The sequence below is a fragment of the Bombus vosnesenskii genome, unplaced genomic scaffold, assembly GCF_011952255.1.
Source record: "Bombus vosnesenskii isolate JDL3184/JDL3185 unplaced genomic scaffold, Bvos_JDL3184-5_v1.1 scf7180000013305, whole genome shotgun sequence".
Classification (NCBI taxonomy): domain Eukaryota; kingdom Metazoa; phylum Arthropoda; class Insecta; order Hymenoptera; family Apidae; genus Bombus; species Bombus vosnesenskii.
In genome coordinates this window covers 2,379,687-2,404,085 of record NW_022882954.1, presented here as the reverse complement: position 1 = coordinate 2,404,085, position 24,399 = coordinate 2,379,687, and the positions used below count along the sequence as shown (strand labels likewise).

The 24,399-nt window shown below is 35.9% G+C and overlaps 6 protein-coding genes across 13 annotated transcripts; 3 read left to right on the top strand and 3 right to left on the bottom strand.

Moving 5' to 3' along the window:
- Window positions 1-1,008: 1,008 nt before the first annotated feature.
- Window positions 1,009-9,633, bottom strand: LOC117234476 (ABC transporter F family member 4-like). 5 transcript variants are annotated; one of them, XM_033495730.1, is made up of 12 exons: window positions 9,406-9,633; window positions 8,559-8,669; window positions 7,919-8,070; window positions 7,134-7,200; window positions 6,775-7,022; window positions 6,360-6,672; window positions 3,198-3,675; window positions 2,600-2,902; window positions 2,437-2,495; window positions 1,813-1,985; window positions 1,436-1,598; window positions 1,009-1,329 (listed from the first exon to the last, which is right to left on the bottom strand). In XM_033495730.1, exons 2-12 carry the CDS (start codon window positions 8,655-8,657, stop codon window positions 1,273-1,275), a joined length of 2,112 nt encoding a protein of 703 aa, XP_033351621.1. In that variant the 5' UTR covers window positions 8,658-8,669; window positions 9,406-9,633; the 3' UTR covers window positions 1,009-1,272. The 5 variants fall into 5 exon arrangements, with proteins under 5 accessions (XP_033351621.1, XP_033351623.1, XP_033351624.1 ...); XM_033495732.1 differs by having other exon boundaries at window positions 1,012-1,329; window positions 1,813-1,982; XM_033495733.1 differs by lacking the exons at window positions 1,009-1,329; window positions 1,436-1,598; window positions 2,437-2,495.
- Window positions 5,587-19,237, bottom strand: LOC117234475 (dihydropyrimidine dehydrogenase [NADP(+)]). 2 transcript variants are annotated; one of them, XM_033495727.1, is made up of 17 exons: window positions 19,027-19,237; window positions 18,840-18,950; window positions 18,354-18,686; window positions 17,971-18,279; window positions 17,571-17,894; window positions 17,283-17,493; window positions 17,026-17,210; window positions 16,722-16,937; window positions 16,497-16,661; window positions 16,262-16,414; window positions 16,076-16,196; window positions 15,742-16,004; window positions 15,481-15,657; window positions 15,164-15,388; window positions 14,922-15,079; window positions 14,724-14,851; window positions 5,587-5,597 (listed from the first exon to the last, which is right to left on the bottom strand). In XM_033495727.1, exons 1-16 carry the CDS (start codon window positions 19,069-19,071, stop codon window positions 14,773-14,775), a joined length of 3,075 nt encoding a protein of 1,024 aa, XP_033351618.1. In that variant the 5' UTR covers window positions 19,072-19,237; the 3' UTR covers window positions 5,587-5,597; window positions 14,724-14,772. The 2 variants fall into 2 exon arrangements, with proteins under 2 accessions (XP_033351618.1, XP_033351619.1); XM_033495728.1 differs by lacking the exon at window positions 5,587-5,597 and having other exon boundaries at window positions 14,212-14,851.
- Window positions 10,507-13,303, top strand: LOC117234481 (differentially expressed in FDCP 8 homolog). Of its 3 annotated transcripts, none has more exons than XM_033495746.1 (8): window positions 10,507-10,905; window positions 11,153-11,416; window positions 11,497-11,788; window positions 11,867-12,037; window positions 12,179-12,232; window positions 12,334-12,575; window positions 12,648-12,883; window positions 12,955-13,303. In XM_033495746.1, the coding sequence occupies exons 2-8, from the start codon at window positions 11,213-11,215 to the stop codon at window positions 13,196-13,198; spliced, it is 1,443 nt and encodes a 480-aa protein (XP_033351637.1). In that variant the 5' UTR covers window positions 10,507-10,905; window positions 11,153-11,212; the 3' UTR covers window positions 13,199-13,303. The 3 variants fall into 3 exon arrangements, with proteins under 3 accessions (XP_033351637.1, XP_033351636.1, XP_033351638.1); XM_033495745.1 differs by having other exon boundaries at window positions 11,143-11,416; XM_033495747.1 differs by lacking the exon at window positions 12,179-12,232 and having other exon boundaries at window positions 10,514-10,905; window positions 11,143-11,416.
- Window positions 13,620-14,653, top strand: LOC117234495 (phospholipase A2-like). Its single transcript, XM_033495781.1, has 4 exons — window positions 13,620-14,020; window positions 14,080-14,239; window positions 14,300-14,452; window positions 14,527-14,653. The coding sequence occupies exons 1-4, from the start codon at window positions 13,717-13,719 to the stop codon at window positions 14,615-14,617; spliced, it is 708 nt and encodes a 235-aa protein (XP_033351672.1). The 5' UTR covers window positions 13,620-13,716; the 3' UTR covers window positions 14,618-14,653.
- A 159-nt stretch (window positions 19,238-19,396) lies between the features above and the next one.
- Window positions 19,397-21,631, top strand: LOC117234484 (odorant receptor Or2-like). Its single transcript, XM_033495752.1, has 6 exons — window positions 19,397-20,151; window positions 20,334-20,875; window positions 20,952-21,051; window positions 21,125-21,232; window positions 21,293-21,448; window positions 21,507-21,631. The coding sequence occupies exons 1-6, from the start codon at window positions 19,876-19,878 to the stop codon at window positions 21,561-21,563; spliced, it is 1,239 nt and encodes a 412-aa protein (XP_033351643.1). The 5' UTR covers window positions 19,397-19,875; the 3' UTR covers window positions 21,564-21,631.
- On the bottom strand, window positions 21,596-24,274 carry LOC117234486 (3-ketoacyl-CoA thiolase, mitochondrial). Its single transcript, XM_033495754.1, has 8 exons — window positions 24,170-24,274; window positions 23,392-23,558; window positions 23,169-23,300; window positions 22,808-23,072; window positions 22,540-22,715; window positions 22,247-22,447; window positions 22,017-22,171; window positions 21,596-21,936 (listed from the first exon to the last, which is right to left on the bottom strand). Exons 1-8 carry the CDS (start codon window positions 24,186-24,188, stop codon window positions 21,852-21,854), a joined length of 1,200 nt encoding a protein of 399 aa, XP_033351645.1. The 5' UTR covers window positions 24,189-24,274; the 3' UTR covers window positions 21,596-21,851.
- Between the last annotated feature and the right edge of the window lie 125 nt (window positions 24,275-24,399).

Below are 24,399 nucleotides of genomic sequence, written 5' to 3'. Positions count from 1 at the left end.
ATTTGAAAACCACGACATAGCAAGATTCTATATTAAAGGATCGAGCATCGGTACCGACTGTCGCGACGATATTTCTTCTGAAAAATTGTCCATTAGCCGATTGCCGGGTCTCTTCCGGTCCCAACTATGTGAGATACTCGTATTTCCACTCGGACAGCGTTTACCTCGGATCATCGATGGAAAGGAAAGACATTCTGAAAGGAATACTTCACGAAAACTTGGAGAAAAACTTAAGAAAAACATACGACAATTCGAGTGAAATTAGGATGAAGCTAAAGTTGCCGATGAAAATATGACAAGATATACGCGAATATCCAGGATAGGTGGACGGTTGGTTCGGCCGAGGAACGTTATCTCATAATCGTGGCTCAAAGTCACAGCACGAAGCAGAATCTGAAATGCATTCGGCTGCGCGACCGGATGAGCCTAGATTTTCGTGCTGTCGAGAGTGGCTGCATTTTCTGCGCCGGTGGCGGTCACGAGGGCGCGAACTAGTTCGTGAATCATGCCTAGAATGCTTTACATAAATTGCTCGGGACCGACGTCACGTTCTCGGACCCTAAGCATGAGACGACTACCGCGTAGGACAGAGAAAGAGAGAGGAGAAAGAACGTTCGTTGGCCACGGCAGAAGTGACTCAGCCCCCTGTACGCATGCGGGACACGGTTCGGAACAGAGTCGGAAACTCCGGAAAGGTGAAAGTATGCGCGACTCATCCGCGAGTCGAGCCAACTCGTGTCCTCGGATATCCTATTGCGCGAAAGGATCTTGCGTAAAGCGCGCCAATCATTCGGATTACTGCGTCGAAATGGAACGATCGAATCATCGCTTCGATGAGGAACTTTGCCTCCGACTGCGACGTCTTCTTGCGCGATTCCGTGAATTTTTTATGACGAGGCCGATTATCGTGTTTCGACAACCTACTTTACACGTCGAGGTAGTAAAATACCGACACTCGTGGAAGAAAGATAGACGGAAGGATGGTATTCGTTGAAATGACGTTTTACGAAAAAGAATCAATCCTTTTATTAACGCTCAATCCGTATAACATGTATATACGACACGCACACGTACTTAATAATTAACCTTATGTTTTATATTTGATACTTTCGATCGCAGCGCACGTATTCCTATCTTTTTCCTCTTTTTCCTTCGTCGTTTCTTAAGTATCGTTCGGCCGTACGTCGGTTAGTTGCGTCCGATCGCTATTTATTCGATATCTTCATGGCGCAAGAAAGAATTCTATTCTTTCATCGTCGATGTCTCGCGGGTTCAGTGACTGACGCTTCGAGTGCTCCTGTCATCCGCGATGCTCAATGCTGGAGACTTCTGAAATAAAAAGACACGCAGCACCGCTTTGAGATCGGCCCTCGAATATTTTTCTTTTCTTTCTTTAACGACCGGAAAAATTCTTTAGATCTTATCGGATACGTACGACCCTCTCGATTATGTCTTCCGCGGCGTTTACTTTGGCAGGTCTAGCTGGAATTCCTCGTTTCGGTTCTCGCTCCATCTTATGAATCATCTTATAGACGCTCGAGTTCATTAAGTGATCGTAGTTCGGTAGATTCGTTTTCTCGTACTTTTTGAAGTTCACTCTGCGTTCATAAATCACAAAGATTACTAATAGTTCCACCAAGATAATTAATCACGTAACCTGCATCGTCGTTCTTCTTGCTGTAACTCTCGGTGAAACGAAACCACATACTTTCAGACGTACGCGCGTAAATGCACGAAGCAACCGCATTGCGTTGTTAAATCATTATCGTAGGAATGCAAATTCACGCGGAATTGATAAAAAGTTAAGCTTACCCTAGAGCTCTGCCTCGAATCACTTCCGCCTGGGAAGATAAAACCTCGGCAATCATTTCGTCATTGAAGAAATCATTCGGACACCTCCATCTGCGGCCGCGCGTAAGTTCGACCTGCTTAGCCTGGGGCCAGAGATCTTGCGAACGTTTTCTCCCTCGTTGCTTTACTCTCTGCTGCAAACGTACGAAAAACATCATTCCACGATCCATAGCTATTTAAATTAATCGTTTCTTCACGATCCAGGAATGCTTTTGACACGGGGTTACGAAGGAATCCGCGTGCTTCCCGTTCAGACGTTCGATGGAATGTACGTGGCACAGATAACTTCATCTTCACGAAGTGTAAGGATACAATTAGGGAAACAAATTAGTGTTTCTCACGTTAAGTTATTAAATTTTTAGGTTCGTGTTCTTTTTTCTTTTTTGTTTCTTTTTTTTTTTTTTTCTAGGATAACTCAAAAAAGAGAGATGCATTCTTTGACATTTGTCGAAGAACGACGAAATTCTCCAATACATCGATGCGATTAAGATAGAGTACAGGATGCTGGAATATGCTAGATGACACAGTGTAAGAACAAGAGTTACTGCACATTCAATCTACATTCCGTATCATTCTCTAGAATACCTGCAACTCCTGAATAACTTGATCTTTTGCCGATAGATTTGGATCTGGTTCGAAACTGCCTATAATACACATCGCCTTGTTTCCGTTATCTTTCTTTCACGATAGTAGTTTGTAAAGATCGTTTTATCGATCGATGCGACGACGAGTTTGTTTAAATATTTACCATGAGAAGAAGGTGCAGGGCTGGGCGATTTCAAAACCTTCGTCTCGTAAGAAACGACAAATTTCTTCACTCTGCTTCCTTCTTCGCTCTTTACGGACAGAGTTCCTTCCAGTTCCTGCGTCTCCGTCTCTTCGTCGTCTTCCTCGCTGGCACGAACGATTTGCACGTGTTCGTCGGAATAGGCCGAGTACGAAATATCTTCGGTGTACTCGGTCACATCGTGTTCCTCCGTTTCCTCCAGTTCCTCGTGTTCCTCGTCCCGTTCTTCCGATTCTTTCGCCTCCTCCGCGTCTTCTTGCGCTTCTGAAAAATCAAACGAACCAGCCCATCGTTTCATCGGACAACTCTAGAGCGATAACTATGCCGAAAGAGTTTCGAGTTATGCGAGGAAGGAACGCGAATGGCTGGCAAATCGAATCGAAGGCAGTCTGGTCGGTTTCGCAACGAAACGTCGGTTAGGCCGGACGTAGTTGACGCTTGGCAGCTCTTCAAAAGTCGCGAACGCGTAAAATTTGAAAATATGCGTGTGCGTAGGCTGGCACGAGATACCGATCGAGGCTTATTCGCTCGAAAATGTAATCTTAGAGAGCGAGCATACCTCGTCGCCCCTCGTCGTTGTCAGTGGCGCCGTTTTGCACGCCGCTCAGCTCCATGATCTTCTGCAGTTGCTCCGACACGATTCTCAGGTGACTCTCGATCTCGCTCGGTAGCTGCTTCAACGCCAATAACTGTCGTTGAACGTTCTCCAGCTGTTTCTCCAGGTTAATCTCCGTACTGACAAGCTCCTTGATCTTCTCTTTATCGACTTTCGCTGCCACGTTCGCCATCTCTTTCTCGATCTCGCTCAGAATAGATCCCTGTGTCGTTCGCTCCTGCTGCGTTTCCTCCTCGTGAACGCTCGCGGCCTCGGCGTTCCCCTCGTCGCACGCTATCGTTTCTTCCGGTTGCTGCTCGGTTTCGCTTTCCTCCGGCTTCGATTCGGCTTTCGACTCGGCTTTCGATTCGGGACGCGACTCGAGCTCGCGTTCTTGATCCGATCTACAGCCGCTTGGCTCTGGAGTGGCCGATGGTGTCGCCTGAATTCAGACAACAAACTATGTACAGAGTATACAGGGCTCGTGGATGGTGAACGGTGAACGTTCGTCCGGTCTGTCGTGCAAAGACACCGGATCGAAGTGCATACGGAACGCTTTTACCACCTGCGTCGCGTTGTTACGCTAATTTACCTGTTATCGCTTAACGAGCGAATCGGTTCTTTCAATCGCGTCGTTCAATCTCGAGTTACGTATGCACCCGCGATCCATTCGTCATCGTTTCTGGAAAACAGAATGGGATTTTGGGGAGAATCGTGATCCCGGGCGAAACGCAGCGTCCTAATTGCTTCATTTTGATATTAAGGGAATTATTATCGAGAATTTTAGCATTGGGTTTAGCATCCAGATATACGCATTTTATTTCGAATGTACTTTTCTCTCGACAATCCATCGTGAGTACATTGACATTGAGGTAATTATACGTAGATATTACATGCATCGATCTGCGCGTGCATGATAACGCGAGATTTCTGTACACTCGTTAGACTAGATATCAATGGATCGACGTGCGAGCGCGATCACTGAACTTCTTTAAGTACATACTACGTTACGTATACTTGCAGGACCGTGCATTTTACCATGCATTACCTTAAACGTATGCCACGTCTCTTTCGTCAGCTGGTTAAATAAAATATGTAACGTTTAACGGACAAACTACTTTCACAATTTTTCCCGCGAAAGACAAGTTTAGTTTATGTGTGTTTTTTTTTTTTTTTTTTTTTTAGTCGATGGATAAATTCTCGTTGTCCGGCTGCTGCACGGCCCTGGAAACAAGTATAATTGGCTATCTCTAGTTACGAGAGAAAGGTTACGGTTACATTGGACAGAAGATACAACACACACTTTTACGAACGACGAACACTTTTTCATTTTTTTTTTATACGTTTACAGATGGTCCATGATGATCTAGCGTCTGTTAGGGATGTCCTAGAACAAGTGATGTCGTTTTAAATCTAAACATAATCGTAATCATTAATAGTACCGTCTCGAATCACCTTATCTAAATAGACGTTGATTAGACTGTTTACTCGATACGAATATTACTTGTACATGTACAGCAAAATGATCGAGGTACAAGGGACAAACGCATATGCCACTAATCTAGTGAAATCCACGTCTATACGATTCGTTAGACCCTCGTAAAGAATAGTGGGCACGAAAGATAGCCTACGACCGTCACGATCGTTATCCTGCATCATCTTTTTATCGTTAATCGTTCGATCGGCCGATTCTCTGGTCAACTTCGTAGGAAGCCAATTAAAGAGATAGCTCCCGAAAGTATCGGAGATGTTGGAAGAGCCGGCAGATATGCTACCTCTGGATGATCTTGAGAGTCGTCTACTGCCACGGTGAAAAACCTCGGCCGAGATAAAGTCTTTGGAGGAACGGATCAAATTGGAAAGGACGTCGTCTTCTTTCATGGACGACACGGGCGCGTCGGTTTGGCGCGAGTTCAAGGACGAACAGCCTGGAATAACGGCGGAAGAATCGGGAATACCTCGGACAACCTGGCAGCCAATGTATTTTACGATTAAACCAAGAGCGTCCAAGTGGTTTTTAAGGATACGTTCGACGTAACGAGTTCGAGCGAAAAATTTCTTCCTCGACGACGAGACAACGGTCGAGCGTGCCGAGAAACGATCGCGAAGATCCTGCAAATCGAAGAATACGTTTTCCAACAGATACGTCTCTAAATAACGACCTTTCGTTTTAATCGTTGTCGAGCTTCTCCTTCTGTCTCTCCTGTCAACATCCTTCGAACACGCTACGTCTTTGACATAGTTGATCGAACGGACAAGATTGCGCGAAAGAATGCGCCGAATGTAATGACCTTTAAAGTACAAACGTTTATCAATTTGTGACTTGGGTTTTATAGAATTTCCGATGACCGTCGAATATCCTTGCTCGAAATATTTCAGAATGTCGGAAGGAAGGCGAACCGCGACAAAGTTTCCGCTTCGAACAAGTATTTTCTCCGCGTAACGAGTTTTTCTCAATTTGATAAGAGAGATTCCTCTGTTTGATAACAGCCTATCGAATAATTTGCTGGAGGAAAAGCCATCGGTCTTCTCGAACAATCCGTCGATCATTCGCCTCATCCAATTATCCTCTCGTTTCAAGTACGTCTCAAGGTAACGACCTTTGATCCTGGATTTCGAAGATTTCTCGATGCTACAGCGACGTGGAAGTTGTTGAAGCTGGTCCATGCCGCGACCGCTCGATCGCACAGCGTCGCTTTCCTGGAACCGTTCCCTGAACGAAGGCTTTACTTTAATCGCTTTCTTAACGTCACCGTGGCTTTTCTTCCCGAACAAACACCTTCGGAAGTAATGCCCTCTCGTACACAAGCTCTTCGACTTGCACTTGTTCGGCGCGCGTCGCGCTAACGCTAACGCCTTCTCTCTGCGTTTCGATAACTGTACCGGGCATGTAACATCCGATCCCAAGTTCGTACAAGTTTCAGGTTCGATATCGAGAGAAGACCGCCGACTCTGGCAAATCTCGATCGGAAGTTCGAGACATGGAGAGGACGACACCGTGGAACGCGCGACGATTGGTTCGAGCGTTTGTTGCGAGCATAAACTATCATCGAGCGGTATGGACAAAACGATCGACGAATCGTTTCCCTCGATTTTCGTCTCCGTTTCGATATTTTCCATGTTTACCTCGGGAGTAGGTGGTTCCGGAGTACTTGCGTCCTCAGGTTTCAGCAGACCCTTCTCTAGTAGTCGGTCGGTCACGCTCCGCTTTTTCTGCTTCTTTATCACCACTTTGTACGACTCGACTTCTGTCTCTTCTTGTTCCTCCTGTTTCTTACGGGGCGTCGGTATCGGTCTTTGTGGTTTTTGCAGAAACACCGAGGTACGTCTCAACTGTTCGACCAAAGGTGGTTCGGCTGTGGCGATATTCTGAAGTTCTTCGATCACCTTCGATTGTTTCAGAGCAGTGACGCGGGGCTTGAGTTTCTTAAAGTTCACCCTGGAATGCGTACGTTATTAGAAACTCGCCGATAGCGTAATCCTTCATTATCCGTTTTTAACGATAGGAGAAGGAGGACAAGTAAAATAACCAAACGTATACCCCAAAACGCCTTTGTCGGTCAAAAGTTCCTCTTCTTCGAGGATCAATTGCGCGATCTCGTCGTCCGTAAGATTCTGATTCGGTACGATCTCGCTGTTGGCGTCCTTAGGCTTGTCCGGCAGTGGTTCCACTTCTGGCTTCACCTCCTCTTCGCCGGGCTTTACTTCGCACGTTATTTCCTCGTGCCGCTCGATCACAGTTTCCCCTTTCAGTATTTGCTCTGGGAAAACAGGTGGCAAATCTGCGAGCTAACGAACGCGTTTATGAAGGCCGATCGAACAGGCAGAAAATTTGAATTTTCAATCGAAGAAAATATTCAAGCAACGTCGAATTTATGGACATTGTCCTAAGATACGTACCGGAATCTTATAGGGCACGATGTTCTCTTCGGACAACGCCTCCACAGCCTTCAGCGAATCTTCTTCTCTGCGTAACACAGTCCTGCCTGATTAATAGTGTTTCGAATTGAAATGTTTCGATCGATTTGTCACGCGTGGTCTGTACACTGTTCCGCGAACAGCGATCTTCTAGGTGAGCGGAATTGGAACGGGCAACGAATTTAACTGCTTTTTGAAGCTTAATGCGAGCCGGTTCACGCGCGAAAGGGTAATGAGGGATCGTGGAACAAATGTGTGCGGTGTAAATGCCAGCAATAAAATCGCCAACCAATGATAAACAGATTTCATTCTGGGTCACCTATTTATAAGTGTTGCAATTCTCGTTACCACACGTTGCCCGTACGCTGGGATATTCTTGCTGCGACGCGTTATAATAATGCGTACGAAATATACAGGGACATCGATATGTTTTTCCCATCTTTCTCAATCATTTTCCTTTTTCGTTAAAATATCACCGATAATTCGTCTATGAAATTGCCGTGTAATGTAAATTTCGGTAGCGTTCATCGAAGGATGTTCGTCGTGAATCACGAGGTACTCGAAATAAAGTTGCAGTTAAAAGTAGTTCAAGTTAAGCTTGCCCTCCAAGCGGGTCAATTCGGTGTAACGATACAGCGTGTCGTTGACATTGATATCGAATTGTTTTCATGGCTAGCTAGTAGATCTACTTTCGGTAGAAATCCAACTACTCTCTTCGAGGAGTCGATGGATTCTCTTCTGTGCACCCCTTTTAGGTAAGTACTTACCTCTGTACACCCAGAACAAAATTATTCCCTGCTCGCATTAGTTCCTCGTGTGCCTGACCGTGGGTCAAGCTACTGATGGGTTGATCGTTTAATCTCACTACAACATCGCCGACTTTCAAACCCATACATTCCGCCAGGCTTCCCTCTGTCACCTAAGAAATATTTCTAAATCGATTTCCATTTTTATTCGATTTACGTATCGCTAAAATTTATGTAAAGATTGAAACTCGTTAGAATCATACGATTCGAGAATAATTATCAATGCGTTTCAATATGCAACATGTATGTACATATATTTACAGTCACGGTTGCACTTTCACTTGAAATACCGCAGAGTCGGTAATGCAGGTATTTCTACCAATTCTATCTTAGAATTATTCTACCTTACCGATGTTTCTAAAACATCGGTATCATGAAATACTCCTGCAAGTATGCAACCTATTATACTTTCGTGCATTAGGTTACACGAACGTTTATTGCGCAGTAATCTAGGTAAAATGCACGTATATCAGTTTCTTGTTAATTATTCATCGACTATTTAAACTAAAAGCTATTGCTTATCTATATGTCTGTATACATTTGTATGAATATATTTAAGCAATAAAAAGATAATATCTGGTATATAATATAAAGTACGTACTCTAATCACAGTCAGCGGTTGTGGAAAATCGCTTCCACCCGCCAATCGAAATCCCCATGGTGTGTTGTCAAATTTTGTGAATTTTATGCTGATAGCCATGTCGTTCTACATCTGAAATTCACGTTTTCGCAATAACATTAAACGGAAACAGTCTGCGGCACTTGAACTAGTACGTCATTAACTTCGAAGAAATTAGTGTCTAAACCGATTTCCGTGCCGATTTAATCGATTACAATGCAAACGAGTGGAAGTTAATTATTACGTGAGAGTGAATTTTGTACAGTTGTTTCACGGACCGTACTAGGTGTCCGAGTTGCCCGAAATTATGCGCATTCAAATTTCGAAGAATCTGCAGAGAGCTTCCCATCACGAACAGTAAGTTTAAGAAAGTATAATTTACGTGAATTAATAAGAATTTTGACATTGACATTCTCAAAGTTATCAATTAAGGAAAACGATACCACATTGAATGAGACATACAATAATTTATATGGACCAACGGTAGAAAGAATTCGCATTCAAAAGTTTTCCTAAATTTCATTCTCGTTACGTAACGCTGATATAAAAAAGTGACAGGAAACAAACGATTAATATTTTTAAGACTTGTGATAATTCTATAGTATTCCCGATCGGTTTCCGAGTATCGACGACGTTTCGAATTAAATCTACTTTCCCAAATTTACTTTTCGGCGATTAAAAAATAAGAAAAAATAAAAAGGAAAGCGTTTGGAACGCGGCGGCAACCGAGAGGAATTCGTAGTATGTACACGGAAGTGGCCGCGCACCGGCCGAAACGAATATAGTTTAGTTAGTGCGCGAATTTACAGAATGATTCATGGTTACTTGCCAGTAAGTTGCGCGAGTAATCGCTGAAGAATCGTTGTATCACGATGCACGCTGAATACACACCGAGGAAAATTACTATATCACTGGATTCATGGATCGGAAGCGCGCGGCCAACAACCGGACCGGTCGATACGGCGGAAGAACCGATCGAACGAACCTGGCCAACTCTTCAACACGCACAAAACGGTGTCACGATAATGTTTGCCAGAAGGCGATCGTAGCTACCGACTTCAACTCCACAAATACACGGCCTCTTCTCTCCTCAACCTCCCGTCCCCTGTTCCCCTTGTTATCCAATCGTAAAACAGTAGGAAGCAGGCTCGATCTATTTACTGATCGATTTATTTAGATTCGGGGCCTCGATTTCTTCCTTGTTCCACGGACTCCTTCGCTCTCGCTGTTACTCTTTCGTAAAGTAACGATATCTATCCTTCTCTGTGACAAAGAGACCGAACAACCTTTTTTCATAATTTCGCGCCGAGATCAGAAGAACCGCGAATCGATTTAAAAATCGCAATGCACTCCTGCCATCTATCAACGTATTGAAAATGTCTGAATTCAGTTCTTTGCATTAAACGCGCGAAACTCATCGGTGCAAATTTTAAATATAAGAATTAAGAGACAAATTAATCGTTATGTTACTTACAAAATTGTTATATTTTACGACAATAATGTAATTTATATTTATGTGTCGTGTGATACGTTATATGCGTATCTGCATCAAATACTTGCGACTTAAAGTAAGTATGTATAAACTATATACATACTTAATGTAGGAGTACTATAAGTATATAAACACTTAATTGACAAACAAATTAAAGTAAAAAGATATATGGAGTATGAAAAATATTATAATGTAGATCTTATTCTAATCGACGTAAGCTCACTGTAATCGTTCAAAGCCTATCTTTCGATTAAACATAAAATCATACATAATGACATGGCGGACATTAATCTAAGGCAAACGTTAGAAACGTAAACTTTAGAAATGTAATTAAACGTTGATCTTTTATGTATAATTTATTCCATTTATCAATATATCAATAATTTATCAATATATCATTAAATATGATATGATATTGTAAAAATTTATAAAAAGCAACGTATAATCTGTATTACGGTTATAATGTATAATTTATTCTCTTCTTTTTTTATCATTCATATACTAACGATCAATTGATACGATTACATCACAAGAAACGATTATTCGATCGAAAATCTTTTTTTCGCTAATCATTTTCTAAGTTGATAAAAGCATAATACACACTCTCATAATAAATAGCGAATATATGACGTTTGCGCTGACAGATGTCAGTAGTTCGCAAATTTGTTATGCCTATATGTAAGTATGTAAGTACCATTTATACTACATACAACATGAAAGTAGCATGTATATACGTTAAAAAATAATAATGCTGTATCATAGAAGTAAAAATTTAGTTAAATATTAAAGTGCGCATAATTTAAGGTGTTCAGAAATTTACATGAAACGATATATCAAGTAAGTATTACCAGTATTACACTTACAAGTTTTAAGAAAAGCTAGGTATGTAATTTATAGCTTCATTTAACATTTTATGCTTTTAAGTAGGTGCCTATTATAACATATTTATAAATTACTATCTTTTAGTAATTATGATATGCCAATATCTAAAAATTTCTGTCATTCACAAATAAACAAACAAATGAATATTATTATCTATAAGCATATATGATATTTAAAGTATTTATTTAATGGTTAATAACAGTCAACAAAAGTAGCTACAAGAATACTTCCAGCCTATAATTGACTGCAGTATCTATGGAAAATGGTGGATATAAAAAATAATATAAATAAATCATACGAGTCTAATCATGAATCAAGAACCAGAATTAACAGTTCTGATACTGTGCCATCAACACCTTCTTCGTCGTCTGATTATATGACAGGAGAAGCAGATGATAGTTCAGACAGTAAAGCTGCTATACCTTTTAGTTTAAAATCAGTGGAAACTGTACTTTCATTATCTAAGGTATGAAGTAATTTATATAAATATAATATAACAGATATTGTAATAATTCTTTGTTTCATTTAATTATATTTCACTTCTAGGCTACTTCTGAAGAATATCTTAAAGATATGATAGAAAAATGTAAGCAAATGGTCTTAGAAAGTGCAGAATGTTCTGATGAACGAAAATGGCTTGTTAGACGATTAATTGAATTACGCTTAAGAGTACAAGAATTAAGAGAGACATCAGAAGAAAATTTGCTTGAAACAGAAGTCATTTTAGGACATCATTTAGTACCACAAAAATATTATATAACTACTTCTGGGCCTGTATATTGTGATCATTGTAGTGGAGCTATTTGGACCATGCTCCAATCATGGTATATGTGTAGCGGTAAGACTCGTTAAAATATAATTTATTATCTTTAAATGTGGGTTTCCATGATGTTTAATTTTTACAATATTATTATAGATTGCAAATTTTGTTGCCATTGGAAATGTCTAAATAATATATGTAGAGTGTGTGTTCATGTAGTTGCTAGTGAAGCTGGTGGTTATACTTACACAAAAGATATTTGTCCTGAACAGGGTTTATCAAGTCAGAAATACAGATGTGCTGAATGCAAAGTTCGAATAACATTTAGTAAGTATATTCATTAATAAACACATTATAAGTGGTATATTATTAGATTGAAATAAACTCACTTTAGAAAAGAGTAACTTTCTATGTACAAGAGATATTCTACATTGTTGTGATGTAGATAAACCATATTTTTATTACAAGCTTTCTCAAAAGGACTATCTTTATCTTGTTTTGGCAGTCCATTTAAAAATACAGGTAACATACATAAGGGAAATTTTTGCAAATATGGGTTACAAATGAAAACATTTTTTTTATGTATTAATATTTCCTTTAAAATACGTTATTTGTAAATATAGAATCAGCATGGATTGAACCCCGTCTTTGTGACTATAGTGGATTGTATTATTGCCAAAGATGTCATTGGAACACTGCAATGGTAATTCCTGCAAGAGTGATTAGAAATTGGGACATGGAACCAAGATTTGTTTCTCGTGCCGCTGCACAGCTTTTAACACTTTTAGAAGAACGTTCTGTTCTGTTACTTGAAGAATTAAATCCGAAATTATTTACTTTAGTTCCAGATCTCTCTGTAGTGAAGGTAAATTAAATGATTATGACTTTGCATTAGAAAAGCAAAGAGTTTTATTAATTAAAAATAAATAATAAACAGAGGATGCGGGAGGAAATGCAGATGATGAAACATTACTTAGTTTTATGTCCAGAAGCTAATAAACAAGGATTACCATGGAAAATTGGAATACGCACTCATATGATAGAAAACTCGGGAAATTATTCGATTAAAGATCTCGTTGATCTTAATAATGGAGTACTTTTGGAAGAAATTCGTACTGTGTATGATACTATGCACACTCACATCACAGAACAGTGCGAATTATGCAAAGCGAGGTAAACTTCAATGATCGAAGATACTCTGTCTAAGTTATTTTATAACTAAGCCGCTAAATGTTAATGTACAGAGGTCATTTATGCGAATTGTGTGGTAATGATGAAATTATATACCCGTGGAATGCAAGTTCTATCACTTGTCGTCAGTGCTCGGCTGTTCATCATCGTGCATGTTGGTCGAAACAAAATCACTGTTGTTCACGATGTACAAGGCTTCAAAAGCGACGTGCTTTGCAAGATAAACAAACTCTGGACACAGATGATATTACGGAAAATGGATTGAATGCGAATGAATCGCTAAGTGATGCAACATAAACGCTAAATACAGTCGTGCTTATTGTGATTTGTGTATATATATATATATAATGTTTTGTGCAATTCTTTTATAAAATAAAACTGATTTTTAAAAATTCGTATCTATATATTCTATAATATATATGATATCTCAGCATCTATTTTAAATAATAGGAGATAGATATTTTTAAGTAAATCTGTTATTTTTTCATAAGTGGATTACTAATTATAATTCGCGTAAGAACGAACAATTCAGATAAAATTATTTTATACATTATTGTTGATACAGCATTTGATAAAAAATCTGTTGTCCAAAAAAATGATAGGTAATATTTTTCTTGAAGTTACTCTTTGCTAAATTAATTTTTAACAGCAACATTTCTTTCTGTTCGTTTTTAATCAAAATATAATTGCTGATACGTTACCATCTCTGTAAAATTCAATACAATTAAGGAAAACTTTACCGTTTACGTAGTAAGAACGTCACATAAAATGATAGAAAGATAATTGTTACATCACGTATTTCCTAATCGTGTTCTATGACTAGAAATATCATGATTTTTACAATCTATATATTTTTATTATGTACCACGGTCACTTTGGCCTTTGAATCTGATTCTAATTCAATAACATTAAAAGAAACATATATTACTTCAATGGAAAAGTCAATTCAAATACTAATAAACTCCGAACAAGCGATCCATAAGAAAATTGTGAGTATTAAAAATTATTTAAAGGCACTGGCATCTGATATGCTCCCCAAGAATGAAAATACACAGAAAAAATCAACAATTGGTGATGTTTTTAACTCATTTAAATCCAAAATTAAGGCAATATTTCCAGGTATGTAATATTATTTAATATTTTTTTTAATATAAATAAGTTGATAATGTAAATTTTAGGAACATATTGGTGTGGTGATGGTAATGTATCTCCGAATGGAGAAGATCTTGGACTTTTTGATAATACAGATGCTTGTTGTAAAACACATGATCTTTGTTTGGAGAATATTTCAGCAGGAGAAAAACGAGAAGGACTTTTAAACAATGGTATATTCACAAGGTAATTAATACTTTACGTTAGATTAATTGAAAGGGACTGAAAAACATATTCTATGTACAGGTCATCATGTGAATGTGATAGAGCATTTTATCGATGTCTTAAAGAAGCTCATAACATTTTTGCTACTAATATTGGAAAAACCTATTTTAATGTTTTAAGACCCCAATGCTTTCAGGTAGATTATCCTATTGTAGACTGTAAAAAATACACAAGGTAATATATTTCATAGTTCCTTCAATTGTTTGTACAAAATATTTTTAATATGATTTGTTATCCTTAAATTTTAGACATCGATTGATGAATAACAAATGTGATGAATATAATTACAACTTCTCACTGCCACAAATAATGCAATGGTTTGATAATCCAGATTTTTAATAATCTTTAGTTAATTGAATAATATAGTGTAAGTAACTTGTAGCAAGCTGTTGCTATATTAAGTTAATTTTTGTACTAGATGAAAATATTAAAGAGCAGAATGTACTTGTTACCACTGAAACAAATATTAGCGCTTAATAAAGTGCTTGTTATAGTTAGAAATGTTCAAATTCAAGTGTTCCTTTCAGTGGTATTCCTCTTTTAATGACATGAGGTATTGTTTTAGGTACCATACTGAAAAATAAATTAAACAATTATATGCTTTTCATAACTAAAATTCTATCTTAATAAATAATTAACTTACGTAATACAATCAATAATAGGACACACTGAAAGACAAAGTGTACAGCCTGTACAATCATCTGTTACTAATGGAATGTGAGTTTCAGAATCAAATCTGATTGCTTGATAACCAGAATCAGCACAAGCCATATAACACTTTCCACAGTTTATGCACATATCCTAACGCATAGAATTGTTTACCCTTAATATATAATGATAAAAATGAATAAAACTTGAAATAATTAAAAAACAATTAAGACCTACGTCATCTATTAACGCTACCACTTGTTCTTTGTTATTCAAGTCCTTGTAGGTACTGATATGACTTAAAGCTTTACCAATAATATTTTTTATAGTTGGTACAGGCGCAATAGGTTTTGGAGCAGGTCTCGTTATTTCGACAGATTTATCGAGTGGATTCGAGTTAAGTTTAATCTCAGCTATTTTTTGTTCTCTAAGTCTTTGATATTCTCCAAAATATGGTATATTCTGAAACACAAAGCAATTATAATATATTATAGCATATTTTTATTTAGTACGTATTTACTTTATTCAGTCAGTTAGCCAAAAGTTACACTTACTTTGCCAAGAGCATGTTGTAATACAACTGGTTTCCCTTTTTGATGTTTAAACGTCGGTGGGCTTTGTCCATCCCAATTTTTTACTTGTTCTAAACTTTTCAAGTACAGCAAGGCTTTTAAACCAGTCACGTAATCATCAATTAGAGTAAAATCTTGATTCTGTACAGCACTGCAAACCTATGCGTCATTTAAAAATAATCCAATATAATTGACGTTATATGTAGAAAATTCATAGAAAGATAACATGGCTAACTGATTCACCTGCAAAATAGATGCTCCACAATGTAAAAACTGAAGAGCAACATCCGCTGAATCAATTCCGCCGATACCAAGTATGGGAAATCCAGGAAGATTTTTCGAAATGGAAGAAACTGCCCTTAGAGCTAGCGGTCTAGTTGCATTCCCTGACATACCTCCATAAGTTGTAGCCTTCTTAATGCCAACAGCTGGCCATGGTGTTGCATCCGCGTGCAAGCCCATTAAACTTTGAACCGTATTTATGGCAGATACTCCATCAGCATGACCTATTACAAAAGATTATTTCTTCGAACATTTATCATTAAAATATTTTAATTATTTATATGCGAAAAAGTACCTTCGTAAGCTGCCTTAGCTATCGAAACGATGTCGGTAATGTTTGGTGTTAATTTCACGAAGAATGGTATCTTTATAGCTTCCCGAACCCATCTTGAAATATTTCTTACCAATTCGGGATCCTAATATATGAAAGTTTATATAACGGTTGATAATAAAATGATAATAAATTATTTAAATTATGTACTTGGCCACAAGCTAAGCCCATTCCAGATTCTCCCATTCCATGGGGGCAAGATAAATTTAATTCTAGAGCATCAGCTCCGGCTGATTCAGCTTTCTGAGCAAGTTCCGTCCAATCTGCTCTATTGTATGTACACATAATACTGGCAATAATAATCTAAAAATAAATTTGAATCTTCATCAGCAAGAGTGATGTAGAAATCTTATAAAAACTTATATAATTGTATGTTTTTTTAAACCTTAGATGGAAAATCTTTTTTTAGCTCTGTAATGCTCTTACACCAGTAAGCTTCTGACTTTTCAGATATCAATTCAATATTCAAGAAGCTACTTTGTTCCGGACCGTAATGGTAGCGTGAAGTTGTACCTTTAATTATTCGTGGAGATACATTTGTGACAAGATCCTAAAACATTGCTTCCTTAAAATAATTTTCCCAAAAAATATTTAACAATGATTTAATTACTTTATCCAAAGAAAAGGTTTTCGTGACAACGAAACTCCATCCAGCCTCGAAAGCTCGCCTAATCATGGTACTACAGGTGGTCGGTGGTGCAGAAGCAAGGCCAAAAGGATTTTCAAATTTTAAACCGCACATTTCGACAGATATATCAACGTCATCGATTGGAGTGTGAAACTTAGGTAATTGAGGGACTTCGGATACTTCCGAATTATAACAATTCTATCGGGCAGCAAATAAAACATTGTTTAAACCACTTAGATATATGATTTTAACAGATAATTATTTCGTCGATCTTTTAAATTATTACCTGAATATATTTGTGAATATACCATGCAGCTATTTTTCCATCATTTACAGATTCGACGGTAGTATGAGCAACACCAGCGAGATCTCCACCACAGAAGACTCCGGGTACAGAAGTACTCATGGTTTCCGTGTCTACTTCCGGTAAGTTCCATTTATTCATTTTAATGGGTACCATGGCTCGCGTTACTTAAAGGTACAATTCTTTAAAGATATTTCTTCTTTAAAAAAAGGAAATGTTAATGCAACTTAAATTACTACCACTCGAATCTTGCAATCCTGATCCAAAAGCAGATATAATAAAATTTGTTTTTAATCTGCAAATTTGTTCCTCATCTTCTATCCATTCGTCATTCTCGTGTTGCTCGGTTCGACAGAATTCTATTGCAACTATTTTTCCATTTCGAGTAATTACTCGTTTCGGTGATTGAAAAGGAACGAACTCGCATTTTTCTTCTCTTGCTAAATCGAACTAATCACATCGAAAAACTTAAATTATAAAATAATACAAGAAGAAAGCTATATTTTATTTTGTACGGCAATAATTACTTCTTCAGGGACGGCTCGAATGTTAGTGAATCCTTTTCTAAAAACCACGAAAACTTTCTTTGCGCCACATCTTAGCGCAGAAGTAGCACAATCGAAAGCTGTATCTCCAGCGCCGAGAACAACAACATTCCCATGAAGAGAAGGTAGTTCGTTGCTTTTACATGCGCACATTCCCGGTTTACTACCCTTCGCTACTTTTGGTAAAAAACTCTTCGATGTAAAAAAACCCATCTCTTCTGTAAGATTTGAGAAAATTGGAACAGTCTTTGCTTCCGGAAGACCAATTCCTAAAAAGATTGCTTTATACCCGGAACTTTGAAGACCCTACAAAGTTTCAAAAAGTTAGTTGAAGCTGGTTGTACTTTTTACCAATTATAGTCATAGTATTACACGTAAATACCTGTATCGTTAAATCATTCTCTGATAACGCTTTGCCCAGTTCAATCTTAACACCTAGATCTTTGATAAGATCTATCTCGAAATTAACGACATCATACGGTAATCGATATTGCGGAATCTCTGACGAGCTTAAACCACCGATGTAATTTTCTTTCTCGAATATTGTAATATTATCATATCCCAAACGTGCAAGAAATGATGCACAGGATAAAGAAGCTGGTCCACAGCCAAACAAAGCGATTTTAGTATCGGAATGTAGAACGGTTTGTCCGGGAATTCTAGTTTGAGGTATGTTCATTTGTTTGAAGATCTAAGGAACAATGATTAACGAGTCATGACGTATTTAATGCACAAAACATCAATCAAAATTGTTTGGCTCCTTACATCTGTTGCAAATTGTTGAAGACCACCGATATTTATGGGTCCTTCCTCAGATGCATGCAAATTACATCCACCCACGCACAAATCACTTGTCGGACAAACCATACCGCAAGTAAGTCCGAGAGGATTATCGGACAGAATCGCTTTTGCTGCACCATAATAGTTCTTGTTTGAAATTGAAGTTATAAAGGATTTAATATCCAGTTGCGTTGGACATGACTTTTGGCAGGGAGCGTCTGTACATTTTAAACAGCGCGCGGCTTCTTTTAATGCACTACGTTCGCTTAATGTGGTGTGCTTTATATCATCGAAATTTTTTGTTAGAGTTGGACATTTCTGTAAAATAATAAAATAATAAAATATAAAATATATAAAAATATATAAAATAATGAAATAATAACAATCTAGAAAAAAATGATCTAACTTAAGAGTATCTATCTTGTTCAAATAAGACTTAGTCCGTAATTTTTAATCAGTAATATATCTTACAGTGCAGTTTTCATTAATATTTCTCTTCCACATTTTCTTATTTTCTGTAGTATGCGCCGAAGGAACAAAATTTGCAAATGGTTTTATTTTCGGATTTAAGCTTAAAAGATTCTGGAAAGGAACGTTTAGAATTAGATTAAGAATGTTCCTAACAGATCTTCAATGTCATGATATATTAATTACTCACTTCGATATCAGGCACATCTTTGCTAAGTAACGCGATAGATGCCATTTTTTCGCAACGATATTAAAATTTCACACAATTATTGAGTAATCACAAATATTATATTCGTAAATGTTATCAATCGTTATAACAACTGGAGCAACTTACTCCGAGTTACCGTGAACACTGACTGAGTGGTCTACTTGAAATGTATTTGGAATTTCGAAACTCCATATACTCTATTTGCGTTTAAAACACTAATGAGTCATGGAAAGACTCATTATCTTTGGTTTGAAAGTACAGATAAACTTGAACGGAACCTTTCATATACAATTACATACATGCATATCTGATAGTCTCTGGCTTTTTTTTTATGTTTCTCCTATAATGCTTATTTTATATGTGATAACTGTATCAAGTAAAACAGCTTTATCTGCATTACCGACTTCTTCGGATTTATAGTACCCGAGAGAAGAGAATCACTTTAACTTCAATAGGGAAGACTGTAAAGAAGACAAGAACAGTACGGTATACTGTACTTTGATTACAGAATACGTTGAATCGATAAACGATGAATATTAAAAGTGATGTACTCTCTATAATCGAACATGATTATAGCCCAAAGAAACTATCCCTTTTGAATGTCGTTTAATTAAGTACAAATAGTAGGAAGCGTTCTCTTCCCCGATATAATTACGATTCATCATGAAATAGTCCTGTAATCTTGTGAACTCTTTAATTAAATGTTAGAATTCTACGAAGTAAATGTTACAAACCCACGAGGCAAATGGTAAACTGATACAAAGTTAGTATTCTCAATATAAAGGTAAATTCAATCTACGAAATTGCAACATAAGTAATTTGTTTGAGAAAATGGATATTTTTGGGGAGAAACAAACCAAGTTCAAAAAGATACACCCTAATAAACACTTGCAAACTAGTTTATCAATCATTTACTATCTGGGATTCTGGCCGGAATGGGCCAAATATAAATATTTGTATAATATATACACAACTTTTAATTTAATATTTTTTCTTGGAATTACTATAGCTAGCAATATCGTATACATAATTATAAATTGGGGAAATATAGAGGCAATGATGGCCAGTTTAAGTATTCTCATGACTTATTCTACGTACGCCACAAAGGTATAATTTAAGGTGTAAGATGTCTTTTTGTATATCTTAATCGTTATGATACTGTATCGTGTAATAATATGACTGACCAAATATTTTTGCTCGTTACTTCTATTCTCTCTCTCTCTTTCTTTTAGAAAAATAGAATAAATAAACATATTATTCTATTAGATACTTTTTACATTTGTAAATAGGTGATTTATATTATCTGCCGACGTAGACGTATCAAAGATCTTATAGATATAACAAACAGCGAAATGTTTAATCGAGATAACGATAAATACGAACATATTACGGCATATTATACTTGGCAAGCAATTTTTCATCAAATCACTTTTCAAACTTTTGGTTTCATTGCTGTAATTTCTTGGGGAAGTACCCCGATATTATATCAAATCAGTGGGACATCTAAACAATTACCAATGGTAGGATGGTATCCTTATAATGTAACATCTACTCCAGTTTTTGAATTTACTTCTTTGCATCAATTTATGGTCGTCTGTACAAGTTGCATTAACAATATAGCAATAGATACTTTAGCAACAGGTTTTATAGTGACTGCTTGTTGCCAACTAACAATCTTAAATTATAATATTTCTTCGATGCATTGTATAATAGAAAAAAAATATACTTTATTAATTGATAATGTCAGTATTGAAAACTCTACTTTAAAAGTTTATAGTAAAATGTATGAGGATTTGAAACATTGCATTGAACATACTATTATGATATTTGAGTAAGTTTCTCAATTAAAGATACAAATTTCAACATCTATTCCTCAAATATATACGCACATTACTAAATATTTCCAGTTTCTCAAAACAAATCCAAGATGTATTTGGTACTTTAATATTTTTACAACTTCTAGTAGATTGTATTGTCATTTGTGCTATATTATTCAACTTATCACAGGTAAATCTTGCATATTAACTTTGTTCGGTTTACGCAGTCGTAAGTATGTACTGTGTATTTGTTACATTTACAGATGAAAGATTACGTTACATCCGAATTTCTTGGCACATTACTATATACGTGTTGCGTGATATACCAAATCTTCATATATTGCTGGCATGGAAATGAACTACATTTTCATGTATGTAATTGTGATCAAAAATTTAATAATAAAAATTTTAGTTAAAAATCACATTTACAGAGCATGAGAATATGTTCATCTGCCTATGCAAATAACTGGTGGGATAATAGCAAGGATTTTAAACATGCCTTACTTATTATAATGGCAAGAGCACAATGGCCTCTTATATTAATTGTTGGAAATGTTATGGAATTATCATTACAAAATTTCGTTCTAGTATGTATATATATTTATAATGATTTCATTTTTTTTATTCATTAATGTGATCTTTTAGATTCTACGTACGTCGTATTCTATTTTTACCGTGTTAAGAACTTCTACAGCTACCTAGATATATTAATAATTATAAAAATTTACAATAGAAAAATATTTTAAATGTTTATTCAGACATTAGTAAACATGGTAGAATTTTAAATATGAAATTCTTCTAACCATGCGATCAATATTAGTATAAAAATATAGATTCAACAATCTTTCAATAACTTTGTAATGTATATAAAATATAAAAAATAAATATATGCATAAACATACATTTTATAATATATATATATATATATGTCTCGATAATCGTAATCCGTGTTTCATATCACCATTTATAACTATATAATGTGTAATATGATTATAATGCTTCTACCATCACAGCTATTCCTTGACCTCCACCAATGCAAGCAGAACCAATTCCTAATTTTCCACTTTTTCGTCTCCTGCAAAAGTGATTATGTATCATTCTCATTAATTCATTCTATATATTCATTAGTTTCTTATTTTTTAAATATTAACACACCTTAATTCATGTATTAAATGTGCAGTAATTCTACTACCAGATGCAGCTAATGGATGTCCAAGAGCAATAGCTCCACCATCCACGTTTAATTTATTAATATCTAGATCTAACTCTCTAGCACATGCCAATGTTTGAGCTCCAAATGCTTCATTAATCTAGCAAAACATATAAATAATTATATGTTTGATTAGATATCTACATTTAAATGAGATTTTTATTAATATTTTTACCTCAACAAGTTCAACATCATTCAAATTTTTATCAGTAACTTTAAGAAGTTGTTTGATAGCCGGAGCTGGACCAATTCCCATAATACTGGGTTCTACACCTACAATGCTGTATCCTATCAAACGTGCTAATGGTGTAAGTTGCTCTGTCTTAACAGCCTCTTCGCTAGCTAAGATAATTGCTCCTGCACCATCGCAAACACCCTATGTGGAAAAGTTATATGTATGTCCAGAAAGTATAAAATATAATTCTAATGTATCTACAATTAACTTTAATAAGACACAAATTAACATACAGATGCAGATCCTGCTGTAACTAAACCATCTTTCTGAAAAACAGGAGGTAATATGGCTAAACTTTGAGAAGTTGTTTGAGGTCGTGGATGTTCATCAGTACTAACGACAACATCTTGCTTTTTCACAGTGATTGTAACAGGTGCAAGTTCCTCCTTAAAACGACCAGCATCATTGGCTGAAATAATTGAAATTCGATTTCAGTATCTTTATTCATTTATATTAATATTTTAAATAATCAGCATTGAGTTCAATATAAAAGACATTTACCAGCCTTCCATAATTGCTGACTTCTTAAAGCAAATTCATCTACCTCTTGTCTGTTTAAGTTATATTGAGCTCCAAGCTTTTCTGCAGTTATACCCATAGTTAAATTGCAATAAGTATCAAATAATCCAAGCCATAAAGCATCCTCAAACTCATATTTTTGCCCTAGAGTTGTACCAAACCGAACATTTCTTACAACAAAGGGAACTTGACTCATATTGTCTGTTCCTCCTGTTAAAACTATCTTAGATTGCCCTGTTAAAATATCCTGAAAATAATAATTAATTACCTTTTATGTTTGCACAATTTTATTACAAGTACTTTTTTAATATATACATATACTATGTGATACATGAATCTATACCTGTGCACCATTAACAATTGACTGAAATCCAGAACCACATAATCTATTTACAGAGAATGCTGGTTTTTCTAAAGGTATACCAGACTTCAATGCAACATGACGTGCTAAAAATCCTCCATCAGCAGATGATACCTTGTAAATAATAATTATAAATCTTATAAGAGCATGGAACATTTAATAAAAACAATCAACTGGTATATGTAAATATTGATTAACTACATACAGCTAATACATGCCCAAAAACAACACTATCTATTTTATCAGGATTTAGCTTTGCAGATTGCAAAGCAGATTTGGCAGCAACAACTGATAGATCAGTTGCGCTTTTATTGGAAAATACACCACCCATTGTACCAAATGGGGTACGTTTTGCAGCTACAATAAAGATACCTATAGGAAAAGAAATGTATATATTATATATATATATATATATATATATATATATATATAGTTTATTTATATATAAATATTTATATAAAAAATTTATATATATTTATTTATATATAAATATAGTTTTAATTACTTAAAATGTAAATATAAATATATACAAACGCATTTTAAAATAATAAAAGTAGCAGTCATTTAGTTATATTTAACATTAAGTCCAAAGGTCGAAAAACATATTCGCAAAACACCTAACATTTATTCTTCTAAAATTATACATATGACATCATTTTTTCAATACTATTAAATATATTTTGTATATATATATTTAATATTAATTATTTATTTACAATTTTACTTTGTATTAAGACATTTTTTCTTATTTTCCTGTCGCATAAAAGATATAACGTATATATATCTCAAAGATCTTGTAATTATAAAACTTCAAATATAATATATTTTTGTGCTGAGTCAGAAGTATTATAAAAATAAATAGGAAAGCTGGAAAAATTATAAATAAGAAATTTAAGAAAATATGTAAATATTTATTCAATTTTTTTATTAAAATCTCTAGATATATTTATTTTTATATACTAAATGTTTTGAATATTACATACCTTTCGTTGCAACAGACATTGTGTAACAATATATTCTGTATTACAATACAATCTACAACAGAAATTCAACCCCTAATGTATTGTACAGTGTTCAACTGCTTATATATGTACCGCTATCTACTACCACACGTTTGTAACATAACATACTCATTATATAGTAGTTTATATATTAACGCATGAAGATACGACTGGTTGCAGTAACGTCGCAAGCGATTTCGTTGCCCGTTACC

Excerpts from the sequence above, each read along its gene's own strand:
- LOC117234486 (XM_033495754.1), bottom strand. Across the intron at positions 23,301-23,391 it reads TTTTTGGGCATGTATTAGCT|GTATCATCTGCTGATGGAGG; the intron begins GTATGTAGTTAA and ends ATTATTTACAAG. Across the intron at positions 22,448-22,539 it reads TTACAGCAGGATCTGCATCT|GGTGTTTGCGATGGTGCAGG; the intron begins GTATGTTAATTT and ends TTTTCCACATAG.
- LOC117234495 (XM_033495781.1), top strand. The coding sequence starts at position 13,717 with ATGACTAGAAATATCATGATTTTTACAATCTATATATTTTTATTATGT. Across the intron at positions 14,021-14,079 it reads AATTAAGGCAATATTTCCAG|GAACATATTGGTGTGGTGAT; the intron begins GTATGTAATATT and ends TGTAAATTTTAG. Across the intron at positions 14,240-14,299 it reads AACAATGGTATATTCACAAG|GTCATCATGTGAATGTGATA; the intron begins GTAATTAATACT and ends TTCTATGTACAG.
- LOC117234476 (XM_033495729.1), bottom strand. The coding sequence starts at position 8,657 with ATGGCTATCAGCATAAAATTCACAAAATTTGACAACACACCATGGGGA. Across the intron at positions 8,071-8,558 it reads AACCGCTGACTGTGATTAGA|GTGACAGAGGGAAGCCTGGC; the intron begins GTACGTACTTTA and ends AATATTTCTTAG. Across the intron at positions 7,023-7,133 it reads TCGTGCCCTATAAGATTCCG|CTCGCAGATTTGCCACCTGT; the intron begins GTACGTATCTTA and ends CGCGTTCGTTAG.
- LOC117234481 (XM_033495746.1), top strand. The coding sequence starts at position 11,213 with ATGGTGGATATAAAAAATAATATAAATAAATCATACGAGTCTAATCAT. Across the intron at positions 11,417-11,496 it reads CTGTACTTTCATTATCTAAG|GCTACTTCTGAAGAATATCT; the intron begins GTATGAAGTAAT and ends TTTCACTTCTAG. Across the intron at positions 11,789-11,866 it reads ATCATGGTATATGTGTAGCG|ATTGCAAATTTTGTTGCCAT; the intron begins GTAAGACTCGTT and ends ATATTATTATAG.
- LOC117234484 (XM_033495752.1), top strand. The coding sequence starts at position 19,876 with ATGGATATTTTTGGGGAGAAACAAACCAAGTTCAAAAAGATACACCCT. Across the intron at positions 21,052-21,124 it reads TATTATTCAACTTATCACAG|ATGAAAGATTACGTTACATC; the intron begins GTAAATCTTGCA and ends TTACATTTACAG. Across the intron at positions 21,449-21,506 it reads CATTACAAAATTTCGTTCTA|ATTCTACGTACGTCGTATTC; the intron begins GTATGTATATAT and ends GTGATCTTTTAG.
- LOC117234475 (XM_033495727.1), bottom strand. The coding sequence starts at position 19,071 with ATGGCATCTATCGCGTTACTTAGCAAAGATGTGCCTGATATCGAA. Across the intron at positions 18,280-18,353 it reads TTCAACAATTTGCAACAGAT|ATCTTCAAACAAATGAACAT; the intron begins GTAAGGAGCCAA and ends ATTGTTCCTTAG. Across the intron at positions 16,938-17,025 it reads ATATTCACAAATATATTCAG|AATTGTTATAATTCGGAAGT; the intron begins GTAATAATTTAA and ends GCTGCCCGATAG.